The 20,281-nt window shown below is 40.0% G+C and overlaps 1 protein-coding gene across 1 annotated transcript in view; it reads right to left on the reverse strand.

Moving 5' to 3' along the window:
• Window positions 1-20,281, reverse strand: part of ARHGAP20 (Rho GTPase activating protein 20) — a 179,090-nt gene that overhangs the window by 46,829 nt on the left and 111,980 nt on the right. Inside the window, exons 5-6 of the mRNA XM_089666179.1 lie at window positions 11,718-11,759; window positions 6,102-6,186 (exon numbers count right to left, since the gene is read on the reverse strand). Of these exons, the coding sequence (XP_089522305.1) occupies window positions 6,102-6,186; window positions 11,718-11,759 (127 nt within the window). The remainder of the gene's footprint in view (window positions 1-6,101; window positions 6,187-11,717; window positions 11,760-20,281) is intronic.

Genomic DNA, 20,281 nt, shown 5'->3' on the forward strand with positions numbered 1-20,281 from the left:
AGACACACATAAACTGTGTTTTGTGGGAGAAAAGCCTGCATTTTTGCTCACAAATGATCCATCAGCACCAGGACTCAAGAAACTTCCTACAAATTGCTAACGCACAGGTTAAAGAGGTGGTTTCCCCAGACATCTGGCTTTTGTTGGCACTGTGAGTCAGCTGAGGGCTCCTTGTTCCATGTTTGGTGGCAATGTCCACGGCTTAAGCCATTCTGGGATGAAGATCGAAAGTTAATCTACTCTATTATGGAGACTGCATTGCCCTCATCTCCTGAATGTTGCCTCCTCCACATTTCTGAGTGCTCATTTTGATCCTTGGTGCGGCACCTTTTGAATGCGGCTAAGGCCTTCATTCCCAGACATTGGAAGACCACTCATACCTCCTCGATTCAAGACTAGATAAGAGAGGTTAATGTTATTCAGAATTGGAACGGACACTGACTATGACTTATGACATGATTCCCAGGTTTCACAGATTGTGGTTCAGTTGGTATGCTTTCACGTTTTCGGAAAGATAAAGGGCTGATAGGCAATTAGCTCTTTTTCTCTTTTGGATGTGTGGGTCATGCTGGTGATTTCTGGGCATCTCTTGCGGAGATGGATCTGTCCTTACTTATGCTATTTTCTTGCTTTCTTTCCTAGCTTTTCATTTTCCTTTGTTCTTACTTTTCTTTCTATCAGACTTCATGATTGTACCTGCAAATTGTAAATGTTTTACTATGTGAATGCTTCCTAATGTTTTGATTATACTACTGAGTTTGCGCCAAAATTAATTTGTAAACTGTGTACTACATGATATGATAACATGCTATGCTTTCTTGTAGCTCATTTTTGTTCATATGTTCTGTTTTTTCTTTCTGAATAAAAGCCAATTGTTTAAAAAAAAAAACTGTGTTTTGTGAAACGTTGTTTTTTTTGTTAATAAAGTAAAAGAAAATACATATTTCTAAGCCACAATTTGTTATTCTGAAAAATTTAGAAAACTAATTTCTGACCCATACCTGCCTACACAATCCTACTGAATTCAGAAATTGTTAAGGCCAAAATCCTTCAAATTTTCAGTAAAACATGGATTCAGGATTCAGGCTTGATTTACTAAAGTGTAAAGTATGGTAAAGTGAGCCTATGTTCACTTCAGATGTCCAATTCTATTTTTTCTCAAAGCCCTACAAAGTGTGAGCTGGCATATTTGGTCAGTGGGAAAATATTAGATTTTCTGTGTAAAAATGTTTTGTCACAGGGTAAGGGGAGTAAACTGCTGAAGATATGAAATTTAGTTAGAGTTGACCATTCCTACAGCAGCCTCCCATACATTACAAGGTAAGCCACTATGACAGGCAAAGCTTTGGCACATTAGAAAAGTGTTGAAGCTTACCATTAAGCCCCACCACCACCACACATTGCCACTGACCCACCACTATAATGGCATCCTCAGTAGGCAATAAGAATAAACAGAAGGCAAGAAGGGGTGGGCAGGCATCAGCGCTATGAGGAAGCCCTCTCCTTTACTCTGGTGCACTAGGCCAGGGGTGGGCAAACTGCGGCTCTCCAGCTGTTGTGGAACTACATTTCCCATGAGGGATTGCAACGTTACAAAACTGTCAGTTACAGCTATGACTTACAGAGGCATGATGGAACTTATAGTTCTGCAACAGCTGGAGAGCCGCAGTTTGCCTAACCCTGCACTAGGCAATCCTGAATTGTAATTTTACATTCAATGATATAACCCACTCTAAACATTGCAGGCATTTTAGACAATTGTGCACTTCCAAATTTGTGGTAAGAGTTTGGAGAAGGCCCTTTCCTGTTTCAGCTTGATGGTGCCCTCTGTACATAGTCAGTCCCATGGTTTGGTTTAATAAATGTGGTGTGGAGGAACTTGAGTAGCCTTCAGAGAATCCTGACCTCAACCACACTGAGCACCTTAGGGATAAATTGGTACACTGATTACAAGCCAGATCTTCCCATCTAAAACCAGTATCTGACCTTTAAATGGTCTTTTGGATGAATAGGCACACATTTCTGCAGATACACTCCAAAATATTGTGGAAAAAATTTCTAGATAAGTGGAGGTTGTCGTAGCACCAAGGGAAAAGTTAGTAATGCCCATTGTCTAAGAAAGAGATGTCCAACAAGTGATATCAAATGTCCATCGACCACTGGCCACATAGTGAACAACAGGTAAAATCAAATTGCTTTCTATGGGCAACATTGCTGTTTTTTTCCTAAGGTTACAATAATCTAAACTATTGTGTAAGAGAAAAATGTTTAACAAATGTCCTGATCTGATGAATGACAAACACTTCAGGAATGGCTCCATCACCAGTAATCACTGCAATTATAAGCACTGTATATAACATAGATTAGGCTAACTATAACTTATAAAGTACAATATAAACCATTATAACGCTGAGTCTTTATTAGATAAAATAGTCACATTATTACAAGTTATGCTAACTGCACATGGAATGTAAGAAATGTTACTACTTATGACCTTGGGTTATATTTGATAATGTGTTTCTTACTATTGTTGTATTCTAAACTATTTTAAGTAGACACAAATGAAAATGTTTTATCGTTCCTAAGAAAGCAGAGAAAGTACTGAAAAAACAAGATAATAATCTGATTGCTATTCCTGAGCTGTTAAAATGTAAACTTTTTTTTTCAGCGCTCAGTGCAATGTATTTCTATTTAAAGAGGCTTTTCAGGATAAAAAAATGCAAGCATCTAGTATGTATAAACTACAGTAATACCTCGCTTTACAAACGCTTCTTTTAATGTAATTTTTGGTTTACGAATGGAAATCCATTGAAAATAATGCCTCGGTTTACACATTTTTTATGAATTTTTTTCACAGGACGAAGTGTATGTCAGTGCTTATTTCACTGTTCAACAAATTTTTATTTTTTGCCAGTTTTGGAAACAAAAGGATCCATTTCTTAATGAATTTCACATTCTGAGTTCAAATATAACAATGAAATTTGTCAATTGGCTCTAGTTTTTCTGTAAACGGAAAGTTTTCTACTATAGGCGTAATGACTACATAATGCACAATAATTATATAGATAGATGTCTTTCCACAAATATGAAGCAAGTGATATTGACTACATAACAAAGCCTAAATGGCATAATATATTGCATAGGATTACCAAGAAAAATTATAGCCATAAGCTAAGTTGAATCATTTTAATACTTAGGATTCTCACTAGTTTTGTCTTCAGTTTGTGTCGGTTTTGCTTCTCTTGGCTTTTCTCTTGTATTCGAGGAAAGGGCTATCTCTTACAACTGCACGTGACTACACGCTTCAGGTTCTTCCTCACTTGACTCAACCACGAAGGATTCTGGTGCTTTAGGAATTGGTAGCCCCTCTCCATGAGGAATTGGACGTATTGCCGATGGAATATTTGGATAGTGCACAGATAACTTTTTCTTCTTATTTAGCCCTTTTACAATTGGAGGCACCATACAAAAGTAACAATTACTAATATGATCTGTTGGCTCTCTCCAAATCATTGGCACAGCGAAAGGCATAGATGCCTTTTTTCCATTCAACCATTGCTCCAGTGCTGTCCCACAAGAATTGCAGCATATATGTGGTGCCCAGCTCTTGTCCTGGTCTCCTATCTTGCAGCCAAAATACAAGTTGTAGGCTTTCTTAATCATTCCTGTTATCCTCCTTTTTTGTGAGATAAAAGTTATTTCACCGCAGATATAGCAGAAATTATCTGCTTTATTCACACAAGTTCGAGGCATTACTGAGTAGCCTATATAAGCATAAAATGAAATGTAAAGACGCTGTCGAACTACAATCAGCTACAGATACTGCAGCTTTTATGCAGTGAAGTGATGCAATTAAAGGCTAATATTGCATCATCTCAGTATACATGCAATTTTCTATTGGTCACCAGTATCAATTGCGCAATATGCAGCTGAAGTTGCATCATAATTTTGAATGGCTTACGTCATTAGATGGGTGAATATATCATGGAAACTAGAGCCAATCAACATTTTTTAGGGTCATTTTCGTTTTCAGCACCCCAAAATTATGTAAGATTAGCTAATTTTATGCCCAAAACTTTTTACCTGTTGAACAGTTTTTAAATGCAATTGCTGGCCTTTTTTTTTCTTCTCTATAGCTCGCAGAATTAGCTGTCACTTTCCCTGGAGTTAACAGAAACTTTGTTTATTTTAAGAAACTAAAAGGAAACATTGGTTCTCTTAACTCAGGAAAATAAACTAAAAAAAAATTGCTTTCTTTTAGCTGGGGGGAAAGTGACAGTTGAATTTCTGAGCTATAGTGAAGAAAAAAAAAGCAGTAAATACATTTAAAAACCGGCACCATAATAAATTTAAAAACAGCGTGGGGTCCACCCTCCCATCCATACCAAGCCCTTCGGGTCTGGTATGGATTTTGAGGGGAACTCCCACGACAAAATGTGAAAAAAAAAATGGCGTGGGGGTCCATCCCAAATTCATACCAGACCCTTATCCAAGCATGCAGCCCAGCAGGTCAGGAAAGGGGGGGGGGGCACATGCCCTCAACATGGGGGGGTGCTTTGGGGCGGGGGCTTCCAGCCTTCTGCCTGCTCCGGTGGTTTGATAGTTCTTAAATATATAAGGGGCAGGGCCACCCGGGGACATCACGCATGTGACCCCACCCCAATGATGTCACATGGGGCGGGGTCACTCGGGTGATGTCCCTGGGTGGCAACGCCGCATACATATTTAAGAACTGTCAAATCACCAGAGTAGGCAGAAGGCTGAAAGCCATCGTCGGAAGCAGAGCCTTTTTTAAAATTCTTTTTGCGGCGATGGCAGGCATCGTGATTGATGTTGGATCTACTGTGGGGGACATTCTTTCAGTTTTTTCTTTTAATAAAGAACTTGTCAAAGACCGGGCCCTGTCTTTTTTCACACTACACTTTTTGTTTTTGGTAAATACTCATTCACATGGGGGGGGGCTGGGATCTGGGGGCCCTTGTTAAAGGGGGCTTCCAGATTCTGATAAGCCCCCTGCCCGTAGACCGCTACAACCACTGGCCAGGGTTGTGGAAAAGAGGCCCTTGTCCCCATCAACATGGGGACAAAGTGCTTTGGGGGGAGGGAGCCCTCCTGCCCCAAAGCACCCCGACATGTTAAGCGCATGTGGCCTGGTATGGTTCAGGAGGGGGGGGGCGCTCGCTCGTCCCCCCCTTTTCCTGACCTGTCGGGCTGCATGCTTGGATAAGGGTCTGGTATGGATTTGGGGGGTCCCCCATGCCATTTTTTTTTAAATTTTGGAGTGGGAGTTCCCCTCAGAATCCATACCAGACCCAAAGGGCTTGGTATGGATGGGAGGGGGGACCCCACAACGTTTTTTAAATGATTTTTTTAATTGCTGGCAATTCTTTTACATTCAGCTGTCAGTGGGGAAACCTGCTGACAGCTGAAACATTAACACATGGTTGTCATTACCAAATACCGCATGACTTGATAAAATAACTCATGCGGTATTTTAGTAGCATTTACTTTTTTCTGACCTCCAGAATGGATTAATTGGTTTTCAATGCATTCCTATGGGAAACGGCGTTTCGGTTTACGAATTTTTCGCAATATGAAAAGTCCTGCAGAACGAATTAAATTCCTAAACCGAGGTATTACTGTATTTACAGTGTATAACTAAGGTCTAGTTTGTTGTTCAGGTTTCTATTGCTGTTTCCTATTGTGGTCTGTGGTCCCAGTGTATCATCCCAGCAGTAAAATATAGCATTGGTTGTAATCCTTCCAAACCAAAGTTTTTTGGCATGTTCCTATTGGAGAGATTTCCATTCTTGGTGACCATCATCACAGGGGCAGGATTGGAGTAGAAAGCCAATACAAAAACTGACAGAGGTTCTAGCCCTCTCTCTAGCCAAACAAAAACACGTTTTTTCTGGAGTTCCACTTTAACAGCCTTTCAGATTAACAGGCAGTCATTGAGTGAACACACAGAATCTTGGAGCACAGTGCATACTTGAGAAAATGTGTTCAATGGAATGTTATGATGAGAAATATTTTCCTAACCTGGGTTACAGACGTCAGTATACCTAAGTGAAATCTAATGAATTTATACAAACACTTACATAGGCACAGTTCCCGATATCCTTTGTAATAATCTTTAGAGGAATGATTTTTGGGTGGTCGTTTTCTTTCTCTTCCTTCATGTATCTAGTAAGCAAGAATAGAAGTAAAGGTTAAAATGGCTAAAGCTTAAAGGACTACTCCATTCCCAATACAAATTACCAGAACATATACTTAATACTGTATACACAAGACATTTTCTAATACAGTGTTATTTAAAGAGAAATACGTTTTAATTTTATTCTTCAGTCAGCTATAATTTTTATTTTAAACTATTAACAGATTCCAGTTTTATTTTCTTTCAACTGCAGCAAAAGTATGTCTACAGCAGCCTTTTTCAACTTTTTTACCTTAGAGGAACCCTTGAAAGCATTTTCAGGTCTTGGGGAACCCCATAAAACCAAGTCATTGGAGGCCAGTGAAAAAATGCCCCTTATATTGGTGGTAGGTGGAAAGAATGCCCTCTTACAGACAGCTAAAAAGATCATTGGTGTCATGGCACTGACTCTGCCAAGTGGCATTGGCCTCCAAGCTATGCAGGCACCATCAAATGGAGGTCAATCAGCCACAGATCAAGGAACCCCTAGCAAACTCCTAGAGGAACACAAGGGTTCCATGGAATCGCGTTTGAGAATGGCTGGTCTATAGGATGCCCCAGAAATCTCATTCCCTGATGAAATGATTGGCTCACTGTTTTTCCTCTCCAGTTCAATAAAAAAAACCTCCCCATGCAAAAAGATTATTATGTATCTGTCCTGTCACTTATGCCTCGGATCTTTTCTCTCCTGTAGAGCTAAGCCAGCTGAACATGCTTCAGAATCTTAATTCCAAAAATACTGATCCCTCCCTGCATACTGTAGTTCAGCCTGTTGGCCACTACAGGCTACAGGGCACATGTAATGTAGGGGCAGGTGAATAGAACTGCAACACTCAGTGGGGGATCAGGCATCTTATACACCAAAATGTCAAGTACAGAGGGTCTTTTAGCTGTCCTAGCTCTTCAAAAGAACGAAAATCCAAGGCATCGGCAACAGGTCCTCTTCTTTTACAGAGAGTCCATTTTTTTAAAATTATTTATTTTTTTTTTAATCGTGGCAACAGAGATGTAAGTGAAGAGGATGAATTATTTACTTTTAATGGCAGGGTGAGGGTGGTGAGGCTTTAGGGGGTGATACCCAGCATCCCCTCCTTTGTTATGAACCCCTGTGGATCTTTAAACTGGCCAAAACATGTAAGAGTGGATGCTAATGGAATGCTGGGGTTTTGACTATATATAAAATGTGCTCCTTTAAAGGAGTGCAGCTGTGAACCATCCGTTGTTGGCGACCAGAATTACATTAAATCTTGTGAGCTGATTACTGTTTGTTCACTTTAAGGTCAATTTTTGGGCATCTCCAGCAAGTCTGTAGGTTTGCTGTAGTTGGCCTTCTTGTATGGAGCTGTACAGGCCAAACATCTACAGAAGTGAGGGATGCAACTTTTTTCTCATAACAGTATTGAAAAAAATTAGGTAGTTACTTCAGTATAGAATCTTTCACTCAAAGCCCATTTCTAACTGGGTACCATTCAACTGGACCACAGAATGGTGAGTCTTTGGGGGTAGCACCAGGAGAAGATGAATATTGCAGCTAGAGCTGTGGGGTTTTTAATTTATTTATTTATGTTATTTGGGGGACAAAAAACATGGAATTGGGCTTTAACACTTAGTCTGAGATCTAAATGGCCTGTCTCAGTTACCTACAGTAGAGAATCAGATGACAATCGGAATTTACGATAATAATTGTAATGCAAATAAGAGACCTGGAAAGGATTCTTATTTTGACAGCAAATGTACAGTATATATTCCCTTTAAAAGCATAGTAATGGTGAAAATAACATCATAAATACAAAGATTAGGAATGGTAATGCAAGAAATAATAACTCATCCTGCTTAATCATTATATCAGATAAAGCAGCACGATATGCTTGCTGATTGGCTTATATGGGAGTCCAGCCAATCCCAGGTTTGGAGGCCCTGGTAGAGTGGTGGACTGGCCCATAAATATGAGAGAGTCAGGCTGTCAGAGACGTTGGGGGGAAGGTGGAGTGCTGAGGAGACTGTTGGTGTCTGGAAGGGGTCCCCTAGGCCTAGGGGGGCTGGCCTCCAGGCTGAGCTCAGGCTGGCTCAGGGGGACACATTTTGCAGTCATCTGAAGCAGCAGGGAGCAAAGAGGACAGAGTGAGTACAGCAGAACTCTCTGGGATCTACAAAGGGAAAGACTACCATGCGTAGCAAGCTTTCTAAGGACAGCGTTGGGCTTAATCCTTTATCCTTGTCCAAGGAGATCTTCCGAGAAGCCAGGAGGGCTGGTAGTGTTTGCAGGCTGTGGAGATGGGAGCAGCTCCACAGAGGGAGAGAAGACATCCACGCGTGTAGTTTTGAGAAGTTAAGCTGATTTTTGAGGGGCTGCTAGATCCTCACCCATAAAGGGCTGTTGTAACTGATCTTGATGGCTTTCAAGAAAAGAACAGTCCCCCTTTCATTGATTCAGGCCAACTGCACATCCCATAATCCCTATTTCCCTGTTGAAGTTGATTTCCCCCAATAAAAAATAAAACCAAGCACATGGACTGGTTACTGTCTCTTGGATGCAAGTCTGTGTGAGAAATACCTGTTGCCTAGCTGTGCGAAGAGAAGTTTAGGGGTACCCACAACACAGCGGCCCTCGCGAGGGTAGCGCTACAGCTACAATATCTCTTTTGGAAAGATCTGACACTTTAATTGTTGCTTACATTTTTTACAAGACCTAGTGGTGATAGCTCTGTACTTGCGTTCTAGAACTACTGCCTGTCAGAGCAGTTACATTTGGCTGATTTTTTTTTTTTTGGTTGATTTTTATACCGTTAATATTTATTATAATTATTATTATTATACAGGATTTATATAATGCCAACAGTCTGCACAGCTCTTTACACAATGAAGTGAGACAGTGCAGTTACAATATAAATCAAAACAAGAGTCTTCGGAGGATCCTGTTCATGAGAACCTACAAAGGCAAGTGATACAAAAGGTAGCAACTGCATGGGGATGAGTTGATCGGGAAAGTAAAAGTTCAGTCCTTGGGTGGAGACAGAATAGGCTTGTCTGAAGAGATGAGTTTTCAGGGTATAGCCCAAAGGCAGACAGAGTAGAATATATCTTGACAGACTGGGGAAGGTAATTCCAAAGCATATGAGAAGCTTTGGGAAAATCCTGGAATAGAGCATGGGAGGAGATGACAAGGAAGCTAAAGAGCAGGATGTCTTGGGAGAAGTGAATAGAACGGTTTGGGTGATATATGGATATGATGTTGGTGATGTAGCTCAGGGCAGAGTGCATGGATTTGTATGTTGTTGTTAGTATTTTGAATTTTATTTGTTAGTCAAGCTGACTTGCAATAGTCAAGGCAAAAGATAACAAGGGAGTAATATTTTTTTTCTTTTATATTCATTTTGTTCCTTAATTAAAGTGAGTTTTAAAACAGCGTGCAAAATTAAAAACAGAACCACTTTTATTTATTTTGTAAAATACTTTACCATGATTTGTAATAGAAACAGGTATATCAAATGTGTGTGGGGCCAGAATCTGTTTACTATAACAAAAGCAGGAGCACCCAAAAGTGTGTAGAAGCACCCAAAATGACCAAAGGCAGGATGAGAGCCAATAGGTCCAGCATACAGATCTTTCTGCTGGAGGTTCTTAGAGATAACACAAGCCAGATGATGACGTAGTCATCCAGACTTGACTTATAACTTTAAGTATCACTTTTGGGCGCACTGTCCCTTCAATAAACATACAAACACTGTATAAAGATGCTTTCCTTTGTCCACTCTAAAAATAGAAAAGGTAGCAAAAAAATGTAATTGTTGATTTGTTAACTGTTAGAAAAGTGATTACTTTCCATTTCAACGCCACAATAAAAAAGTGGATTTGAACTTTCCAGTCCAAACAGCACAAATTCCGCAGACTGAAAATAAAGCCAGGAAGACCACAGGAATCCAGCAGCAGCTGATCGTCCAGCTTGCATCTTCGTATCACAATAAAACCATCCATCATATTCTTGACAGTAACCATTTTTTTAAATGGAAATGATTTATACACGGTACAGTGGAAGGAAGCAGTTTGTATTACAAAAAAATAATTAAGAAAAACAAAGTGCAGTATTATATGTTTAATGAGTGTCTGATGTTTTGAATCCAGCACTGACAGTGCAAAGTGTTATCACATGGCTAATTTACAACTGCATCCATCCAACCAGTGAGCAGCACTCAATTCTCACCTCTGTAAAAATACTCAAAAATGTCATGAAAGGCTCAGTCTATACAACCTGATATTTTATATTTTAGAACACACTGGAGAGTTGGGCCCCATTCACATCTATGTGTTTTAATGCATATCAGCTTGTATACATAGGCTAGCCTTTGCTTCAAATTGTTCTGGTTAACATTTTGGGTCCCTTGTTCATTTTTTGATGCATCCATGCATGTTATGGTGCCTATTGATGACAATGGCAGTGAAATCCATTCATTATTTTAAATATTGCACACAAAAAACTTTAATATAGCCTAAAAGTGTAACTACACCTTTCATATTTTAGTCCTCCTTGTTTCGCAGCTCACCCAACTAGTCCTATACTCACTCACCCTGGAATTACAGAGATATTGCCAACAAGTCCAGGCTATTCAGAAAAGACAGGCTGAATTTTGATCTTTGTGTGGCCTTCCCTGTTCGACAGAAGTTGATTGTTAGCTCAACTTCTATCAAGCGGGCATGCTGAAAAACGTTCGGAGAGTCCCCATTGTCAGAATGGCACAATGGGAAGGATTCCTCCATCTACCTCAATTGTGTGAATGGAGGAATCAGTATGTTTTTTCATTCAGCCCACTGGCTGAACGAAAAAAAAAAAAACTAACAGTGCATACCCAGCTTTAGTCTTGAGTATGATCTTGTACTTGAAAAAGATAGGATTGTATGAGGGCATAAAGCACATGTGTGGTCTTAACCTGTAAGATTTTGATTGTGAGGCCTTGTCGGTAATAGGTACAGTTACTCTTGAAATATATTTTTTGGGGACTCTTGGCGAAATATCTGGTGGTGAAATTTAGGCTCTGCACACCTGCTGTGGTCATTATAAGGGTCTGTCAGATTTTTTAATCTTATTCTACATTATGGGGAAGGCATCAAAAGGAGCTTGAACATAAAAAGATGAGCAGGAACCTAACATTCTCAGAAAAATTGTTGGGAAATATGGCACTGAGTTCTCTCTGTTGGATGGGTCTCAGATATACAAAAAGACAGGGGCTGGCTCATCCAACAGGGCTACACCCATAACATGCCATCATGTTGGGTGTACTGACCCTTTAAGAGGAACCCTGGTCTAGTAATAGCACATGACATAAAGAAATCTTGGACTAGCCAAATGTATCCCCAGCAAATTGAAACTTACAGACAGACTGGTGGTGGTTAGAGTGGTTGGAAGTGTTAATAAAGTATTTGCATAGTATAGGTGCACTTTAAACAATAGGAAGGGAATTAAAGCACGGTGCTTCACATTGTACCAAAAACAACAAAAATAACATAATTAAAAGAAGCAACCTACCTTTCAAGAAGCATAAACCATTTTTCTTTCTCCTCTGGAGTACTGCGAGATAAAAACAGAGAAAACCGTACATAATAAATGAAAACATTCTACAAGATACGTTCAGGGAATATATTACATTAATGCCTAACTCCAGGAAAACAGTTAGCTACTCCGCCAAGGCACATATTTCTAAACTGTTCTACCTGCCAAACAAATCTGTAACTCTCTTCAGCCAGTCTTGTGATTCAGAAACCACAGCCAGGTCAGTGACTTCAGTAAACTGAAACCATATACTAACTAGTAGTGGTAGGTTACCTAATTTAACACATCAACTCTGTTTTCACAATAACAAAAAATCCAAGACAGAGCCAATATAAATGAACAGAGGGGTTACAATAACAGACAGTACCAGTAGGGGATGAATATATACAGTATATAGTCTCAGTTATAGGACTATGGATGTATTGCCTAAATTTCTAACATAAATATGGTGAGGTTACGGGTTTATGAATGGACTTTTTGTTTTCTCAGTATCTGTCTGGGTCTTGAAGCCAGAAGGATTTGAAGAGATTTTGGCTGAATAAAGCCCCAATTTCTAGGTCCACATCATATCTGGTAGTCACACATCATTATTAGTCTCACAGACCTTTTTATATGGAAGCTGACTGATGCTCAGCACTCTGTCTTTCACATTGCTGTGCAAACCTGCTGCTGGGAGAAAAGATTTACTGCTGACAGAACACTAAAAAAGGTACATGTGGTGCCCATCAGAATCACTCACTTTGTAACAGGTTAGTGCCTTCTATGCTTTCGGGGATGTGGCCAGTTGGACAACTGAAAACCTTTTTATCACATCTGGTGGACATTCCCAGTGGCTCAACAATACTAGGCAGACATATTTTTTCTACCTGCTACCCTGGTGGCACACAGGATTCCTTGCAGAGCAAAGTATACTCACCGATGTGGTTCAAATCCTTACTGATGCCAAGCAGACAATCAATGAAGCATGGAAGATTTCCACTATTTAATGCAGCCAAAATCAGGACTAGATCATGCAGATCATTTTCATGAAACAATTTTGGCCAGGCTTTCTGACACAATGGAAAAATATTAATCTCCAAGTATACACATTTCATTCTTCAGGGACTAATGTGGGCCTCTAGGCCTTTAGATGCAGTCTGATCATGGCCATATCTAACAATTCCCTCCTTCTTACCCTTCCCTTAAGTACCTCTTGTGTAGCCCTATACCTCCACCATGGAATCTTGCAAGCTTTTTCTGGGAGGATCCCTGAGAGACCAACCACCATGACTTTTTTTTTGTTTAATTGTATTCCTTGCAATACCAATGATATGTACCTTTGTGTTCCTATGACCTGCCCCCTGGTTTGTCAGATTTTCTCTACCCTGAGCCTGGGTTCACATATGCGCGGTGTGGTATATCGCATGTGATTCGCACAGGAACCACACCACATTCCTGTGCAAATCACATGCAATTTGTGTGCAGTGCGATTGGAGCCATACATTTTGTATGGCTCTATTTTTCCGCACCCGTACCAAAAATGTGCAGGACCCTTTTTTGGGTCAGCACTAGAATCGGATCGCATTGGTATTCACACCTATGCGATCTGATTCTGCACATCGCACCACGTTTTGCAGTCCGCTTTCGGGGTGTTGTTAATTTAACAAACACACCTGCAGCGGTTCAAATGAACGGGGTGCGGTTCTGATGCGGTGCGGAATTCGCACTGAAAATACTGCAAATTCCGCACCTCATCAGTGTGAACCAGGGCTAAATGTTATGTTTGTACAGGAAAGCAAACCAAAACATAATAAAAACCACTGAACCATAAAAAGGCACATGCCCTGCCTGTTTTGGGGAACCCATTATTCGCCACACTGTTAGTCAGGATCTAAAGCAAATTTTTTAGTAGCTCTGCTACGAAACGGTGTTTGTTGGAGCCTGGCTTAATAAAAGTGAAGAATACATCTGCTTGTACTGTTCCTGGTTGTCCCTGTCTCAAGCATGGTTTACCACTGTCAATTCTAGTTTAGCCTGTTGTGTGTATGTACAGTTGTGTTCAAAATAATAGCAGTCAGACATCACTATCCTGATCAATCACTGTTTTTGGTAGAAATTATATTTCTACATGGCAAATAATTTACTAGCAGGTGTAGTAGAGTAATAGAAATCCAACAGACCCAACAGTCATGACATGCATGCTGCTGATTCTGTGTAATTGAATCACTAATTGAAAGGGGCATGTTCAAAATAATAGCAGTGTAGAGTTCTATTAGTGAGGTCATTCATTCTTTCAAAAAATAGGTGGCAGTTATTGCCCTTATTTAAGGAAGGAAGGCAGCAAATGTTGTACATGCTGGTTACAGTGCATTTCTCTGTGAAATTCTGAGGAAAATGGGTCGTTGCAGACATTGTTCAGAAGAACAGCGTACCTTGATTAAAAAGTTGATTGGAGAGGGGAAAACATATAAAGAAGTGCAGAAAATGATAGGCTGCTCAGCTAAAATGATCGCAAATGCTTTAAAATGGCAACCAAAATCTGAAAGATGTGGAAGAAAGCGAAAAACTACCATTCGAATGGATAGAAGAATAGCCAAAATGGCAAGGACTCAGCCAACAATCAGCTCCAGGAAGATGAAAGAAGGTTAAAGTTACCTGTGAGTGCTGTTACAATTAGAAGACGCGTATGTGAAGCCAAGCTATCTGCAAGAAGCCCCCCCAAAGTCCCACTGTTGAAAAAAAGACATGTGCTGAAGAGGTTACAATTTGCCAAAGAGCATATTGACTGGCCTAAAGAGAAATCGCGCAACATTTTGTGGACTGATGAAAGTAAGATTGTTCTTTTTTGGGTCTAGTGGCCAGAGACAGTTTGTCAGACGACCCCCAAACACTGAATTCAAGCCACAGTACACTGTGAAGACAGTGAAACATCATGATATGGGGATGTTTCTCATACTACGGTGTTGGGCCCATTTATTGCATACCAGGGATCATGGATCAGTTTGAATACATAAGAATACTTGAAGAGGTTATGCTGCTTTATGCTGAAGAGGAAATGCCCTTGAAATGAGTGTTCCAACAAGACAACGACCCCAAACACACCAGTAAACGTGCAACATCTTGGTTCCAGACCAACAAGATTGATGTTATGGAGTGGCCAGCCCAATCCCCAGATCTTAATCCAATAGAAAACTTGTGGGGTGACATCAAAAATGCAGTTTCTGAGGCAAAACCAAGAAATAGAGAAGAACTGTGGAATGTAGTCCAATCATCCTGGGCTGGAATACCTGTTCACAGGTGCCAGAAGTTGGTTGACTCCATGCAACACAGATGTACAGCAGTTCTCAGAAACAGTGCTTATACAACTAAATATTAATTAAGTGATTCAAAGGAAAGCAAAATCTTCAAACATTTTTCAGTTTATATAGTGAATGTTTGAGTTTGTAAAGAAGAATACAAACACTGCTATTTTTTTGAACAGTCTAATATTCACTTTATTTCAATTTTTTTAGAGGAACAACACAAATTTGATATATTTTTCTTCATGTTTTGATTTGGAATAGAATGTGTAGTGTTCCCAATGCATTTGTGTGTATGGAAATAAAAGCTATTAGAAGGATTTTGAGCTTTATTCACTTTTTTCAACACACTGCTATTATTTTGAACACAACTGTATATATATATATATATATATATATATATATATATATATCCATACACTGTATTACACTGCTAATTGGAAGCCTGTGCAGCACTGCTGAAGCACACTCTAAAACCACAGCATTACTGGAAGGAGATCAGTGCTCTCCACGGTGTTATTTAAGGAAACAATGTACTCCTGCCAGTTTTCCAGCAACCAGAACAGACTCTTGATAAACATTTGGATTTTGTCACATATGTTCCTAAGCAGGTGTACTCTGCAATCAATCTCCAACTGAAACTGCAAATGAAACATATTGGGAGAATTGTATTATGATGTTATGTCAGTGAATGGTGTACGTGGCTACAACACTATTTTAACTTTCAAAAGTGTGTGCTTAAATAGACTCTGTAGTAGCCATCTGTTTGATCTTTGATGTGGTTGTTCCAGTATTGTGAAGATCATTACAGAGGAAATTTCACTTTTGAGTATTTCACTGGCAGGCCTGTAAACTTTAGAGAGAACCTTAATGAGTTCAAAGCAACCTCTGAGTTTCAAAATAAATGGCAAGTTAAGGTCACTGACTTTCCATCCATTCCAGTACTGAGGGGTACTGGGCATTTGAAACGTCTGGAAGTCTGTTCCCCACCACATGTTATGGCTTCTTCCTCCAAACCCTATGTCACTACTGAGTCCTGTAGTGATGTAAGGTCACAGGCCAAAGATACTTTTGGAGGTTAAATCCATTTTAAATCTGACATAGTTGCTTAAGCATGAATCTTACTGTTATTATAGTCCATAAAAATATATGCACAAGTTTACTTCTGCAAAATGTATATTTGCTCCCTTATTTAGTTTTAACCTATTTTGTCTGACTTTACAACTTAAAAGTCAAGGATCAAAGGCCACCTGGGATATAACAGTTGGTGTCGTATTTACTGCCCAAGCATATAAAAGACCTCCTAGATACTTGGTGCATATACGTTTTCTGCCAATAGTTTGCTGTACCTCTGATGCTCATCTGGCTATGTGCTCATCTCTTCCAGTTTAGAGGTATACAGGGCAGAGCAGTTTTGCAAAAGCAAATCTCTCAAAAGTGAGTGAAAATCCCATCCTGGATTATTATCACCAAAACAGATGTCACTATTGAAAAACGTCCCCTCACTAGGGGACTAGAAAAACATTGGTTGAAATTGAAGTACAAGCCCATGTATTGTTGGCCTAAAACAGTGGTAAGTTGCCTCTTGTGTTTAATTTGCTGAAGGGTCTTGTCTCAGGGATCTGAACAAACTGTGTTGACTATAGGAGCCAGCTACCACCCCAGTCTGTATTATTGTAATAATTGTAAATAAAATTAGCAGCTCCTAGAAATGCAAAATTGTTTTCTTTCCTCCAAATTCAAGTCCAGTGTTTAGTATGACCTCTGGATCACAGTTCCTCATTATGGAACAAGCTGAAGGCTTTAATCACACTCAGCCCTTTGGATGAACTCTCAGTCATAAAACCTTGATCTACATAGCATATGTGGCTATTTTGCTACAGGGAATCTAAGCAGAGATGAAAAGGCAATCAAGGCATGGAATAAGACACATATAATAGAGGTCTAGTCATAATCACTCCTAATATTTGTCCATATTACTGGCAATTCCTCATGAAGGATCAGTTAACCCCCCCAATCCATTCCATCCAAGTGTTGCTCAATGCACACATTCCACCTTGGCTTTTCTGCCACTGTAAGGAAAGCCAGTGGGAGATAAGGAATGTTCACATTTTCCTTCCCGTCTTACTGAAATTAAAGTGTCTTCAGACATCAGAGATTGCTGTCCCAATCTGGGAATGTTTGTATCTACATAGGCATGACCTGACCAACACACACAACCCCTTGCATGTCCTCAATAAGGTCATTCTTGGGAGATCACAAATGTATTTCTCCAGAATTTTGGTCTGCAAAAATACACATTCTAAAATAGGGAAATATTGGAGGATAAGGCTGACTACTATAAAAATTAAATTTTTTTAAAACATTTGGCTTCGTAGAACTATGATCAAACTATAAAATCACATCTGTGAAGTAGGCTGCCCATACCAGTAAGGCTGGGCTCTCTCTGTTTTCCTAAGTACCTCCTAGACAGCACATTGCTTTCTTTTAAGACACTTAACATGTCTATTTGCCTTGAAAATGCCAGTTTATCACTTTTAGAGGAAAAAAATTAGAGACTTTAGATGGAATTTAAAAAATCTACCCTATAAAGTAACACAGTATGCAATAGGAACAATATCATGACCTGATCTCTTACATGCAATTTTTAAAGTACTGTATATGTAAAGCCACAACTTTATTATTTATTTTGGACAGAGTAGAGATGGTTGGACCCCTCCATGACTTGTGGTCAGATTGTGGGCATTCAAATATTTACATATTCTAAAAAGTAGTAAATTAACTTTCATACAAGCCCTTACCAATCTAGCTGCAGGTATGGTGACATAAATCACCCTCAGAACTGCTTTCACTTTCAGCAGCTCAGCTGCACCCTGCTCCCTCCAAGCAGTGATGTGGCAGCCTGCTGGCCTTCCTATGTCTAAAGTAGACACATAGCAGGAGCATAGGAATAGGGGGAGAGCACAGTGCTGAAACCAGACTTGAACAACTTGTTTCTCTTGTGGACTTTAGAGATAAATTGCTCCACCTGGCCTGCAGCTACAGAGGTCAGTGAGGACCTGCTGTAGGCTGGGTAAACACTATCACATTGCACCCCAACGCACTAAGACATCATACTTTTGTTGCAGCGTATCACAACGCACAGCAAAGTACTCCTGTGCTTTGTGTTCCCTAAAAAGGGTTTGTTACAGTTTTAAACATGCTGGGGTGCGTTGGCAGCCTATTTAAAATAAATGGGCTGCCTTAATGCAAAACATGTTAACAGTGAAGGAAACAAACATGGTCCGAAAATTGTGACAGTCCATAAAGTCCACACTTATATGTTGGTGCATATAATAACCCATGAAATGACACTCCAACAAACTAACATAATCAGAAAATTGTGATAGTTCTTAAAGTCCACACTTATATGCTGGTCCGTATAGTAACTTATGAAGTAACACTGCAAACATCCCACAAAGAGTGATGCTGTGATTCCCTTGCCAGATGGATCTTCCACCAGATAGACACACCAGGTGGCTTATCAAAGAAATATGTCCCTCAAATAGAGGAATCATATAAGGGTCGATGTGATTATGCCTGCTGATCTTCCCAGTAACATTTGCTTGTCAAGCTGATTGGCAACCAAGGGGAAGTATCACTTAAAAAATTTGTCTCCGATATTTATACAAATAGATCTGATCATCACACTAAAAATAGGAGACAAGGTGCTCCTCATAGTGTAAACCTTAGATGTTTATTAAAAAAATAAATATAATAATGTACTCACAGTAAAATAAATGGCTCCAAGCTGTCACATTTACAATATGAACCAGCCAAAAATGGCTTCCAGGGACACATCTGGTATGTGATGACATCATGGCATGAGGCATGCCGCGTTTCGTCATATATGACGGTGGTCCAGAAGACATCATATGAGATGAAATGCATCAGACAGAGCCTCATGTTGTGACATCATCACATACTGGAAGTATGAATATCATAGATGGAGTTTTAAAGTGATACTTCCCCTTGGTTGCCAATCAGGATGAATAGTGAATGTTGCTAGGAAGATCCGCAGGCATAACTACATCAAGCTTTATATGACTTCTCTGTTTGAGGGTTATATTTTTTTGCTAAGCCCCATGGTGTATCTGTCTGGTGATGGAAGACCCATCTGGCAAGGGAATCGCAGCATCACTCTTAGTGGCTATTTGGAATGTTATTTTATAAGTTACTATATGCACCAGCATATAAGTATGGACTTTATGGACTGTCACAATTTTCTGGTTATGTTTCTTTGTTTTCTTCACAGTTTAGTTGGTTTATATGTTTAGCGCAGCACAATTTATATACCAATTCTATTTATCTATGGAAAATATCCCATTGGGTGCTAGCTGCTTTTTTATTTTCACTGAGATTTTTCACTAACGCAGTTTCTTTATATTAAGTACACGTTTACAAGTAACGTAGCACTGTCAAGCAGTCTCTTATTCCATGAAGTACAATCCATCTCTTCCTAAAATGGCTGTTTGTACCTCCTGTGCTAAAAATGAACTGATAGGGGACATCTATTCTTCACTACACAGCGCTGTTAGTGCGCAGATTTCTTTGTCCTGCAATCGACAATGGGGGGGGGAGGATGTAGGTACCTTGGATGAACAGTGGCAGCAGGTTTTAGACACTGTGCAGAGGGTTTCATTATACCCATCACAGCGTTTGACCCAATTATTCATACTTCACAGAGCTCACTATGCACCACAACGATTGTATTCTTGGGGCAGGTAAGAACACCTAATTGTCCACGTTGCATCACAAATACAGACACGCTTATACATTTGTTGTGGCACCGTCCCAAATTACACTATTTCTGGAATGTCATTTTTCAGACACTCAATGGTGTTGGCTCTACTCATGTCCAATTGGATCCTAAAATGGCTATTCTGAGTATTAGCCCGGAAGATATAGAACAGAGCTTTAAATTTCCACTTGCCTGCTCGCCAATGGCGAGTTGAAATTATGGTGGGGCGAGTGTGTCCCCCAGGACCGTCTTGCTGAGCAGGCTCGGTGCTCAGGCAGGATCTATCATTGGCACTGGGAGTCGTCAGACTGCTCAATAGCTGAGCGCAGTGAAAGCAAAGGAAGGAGTGTGTGCTGTGCTCTCTGCCTCCCCCTAGAGTGCAGTACCCGGCTCTGTGAGTGAACAACGAAGTACTGCAACTTTGTATGGGGGGGGTGTGTGTGTGTACGTGTACATGTGTGTGTGTTTGTGTGTGTCTGTGT

The sequence above is a fragment of the Staurois parvus genome, unplaced genomic scaffold, assembly GCF_062004578.1.
Source record: "Staurois parvus isolate SC_StPar_1 unplaced genomic scaffold, SC_StPar_1.0 ptg000050l, whole genome shotgun sequence".
Taxonomy (NCBI): Eukaryota; Metazoa; Chordata; class Amphibia; order Anura; family Ranidae; genus Staurois; species Staurois parvus.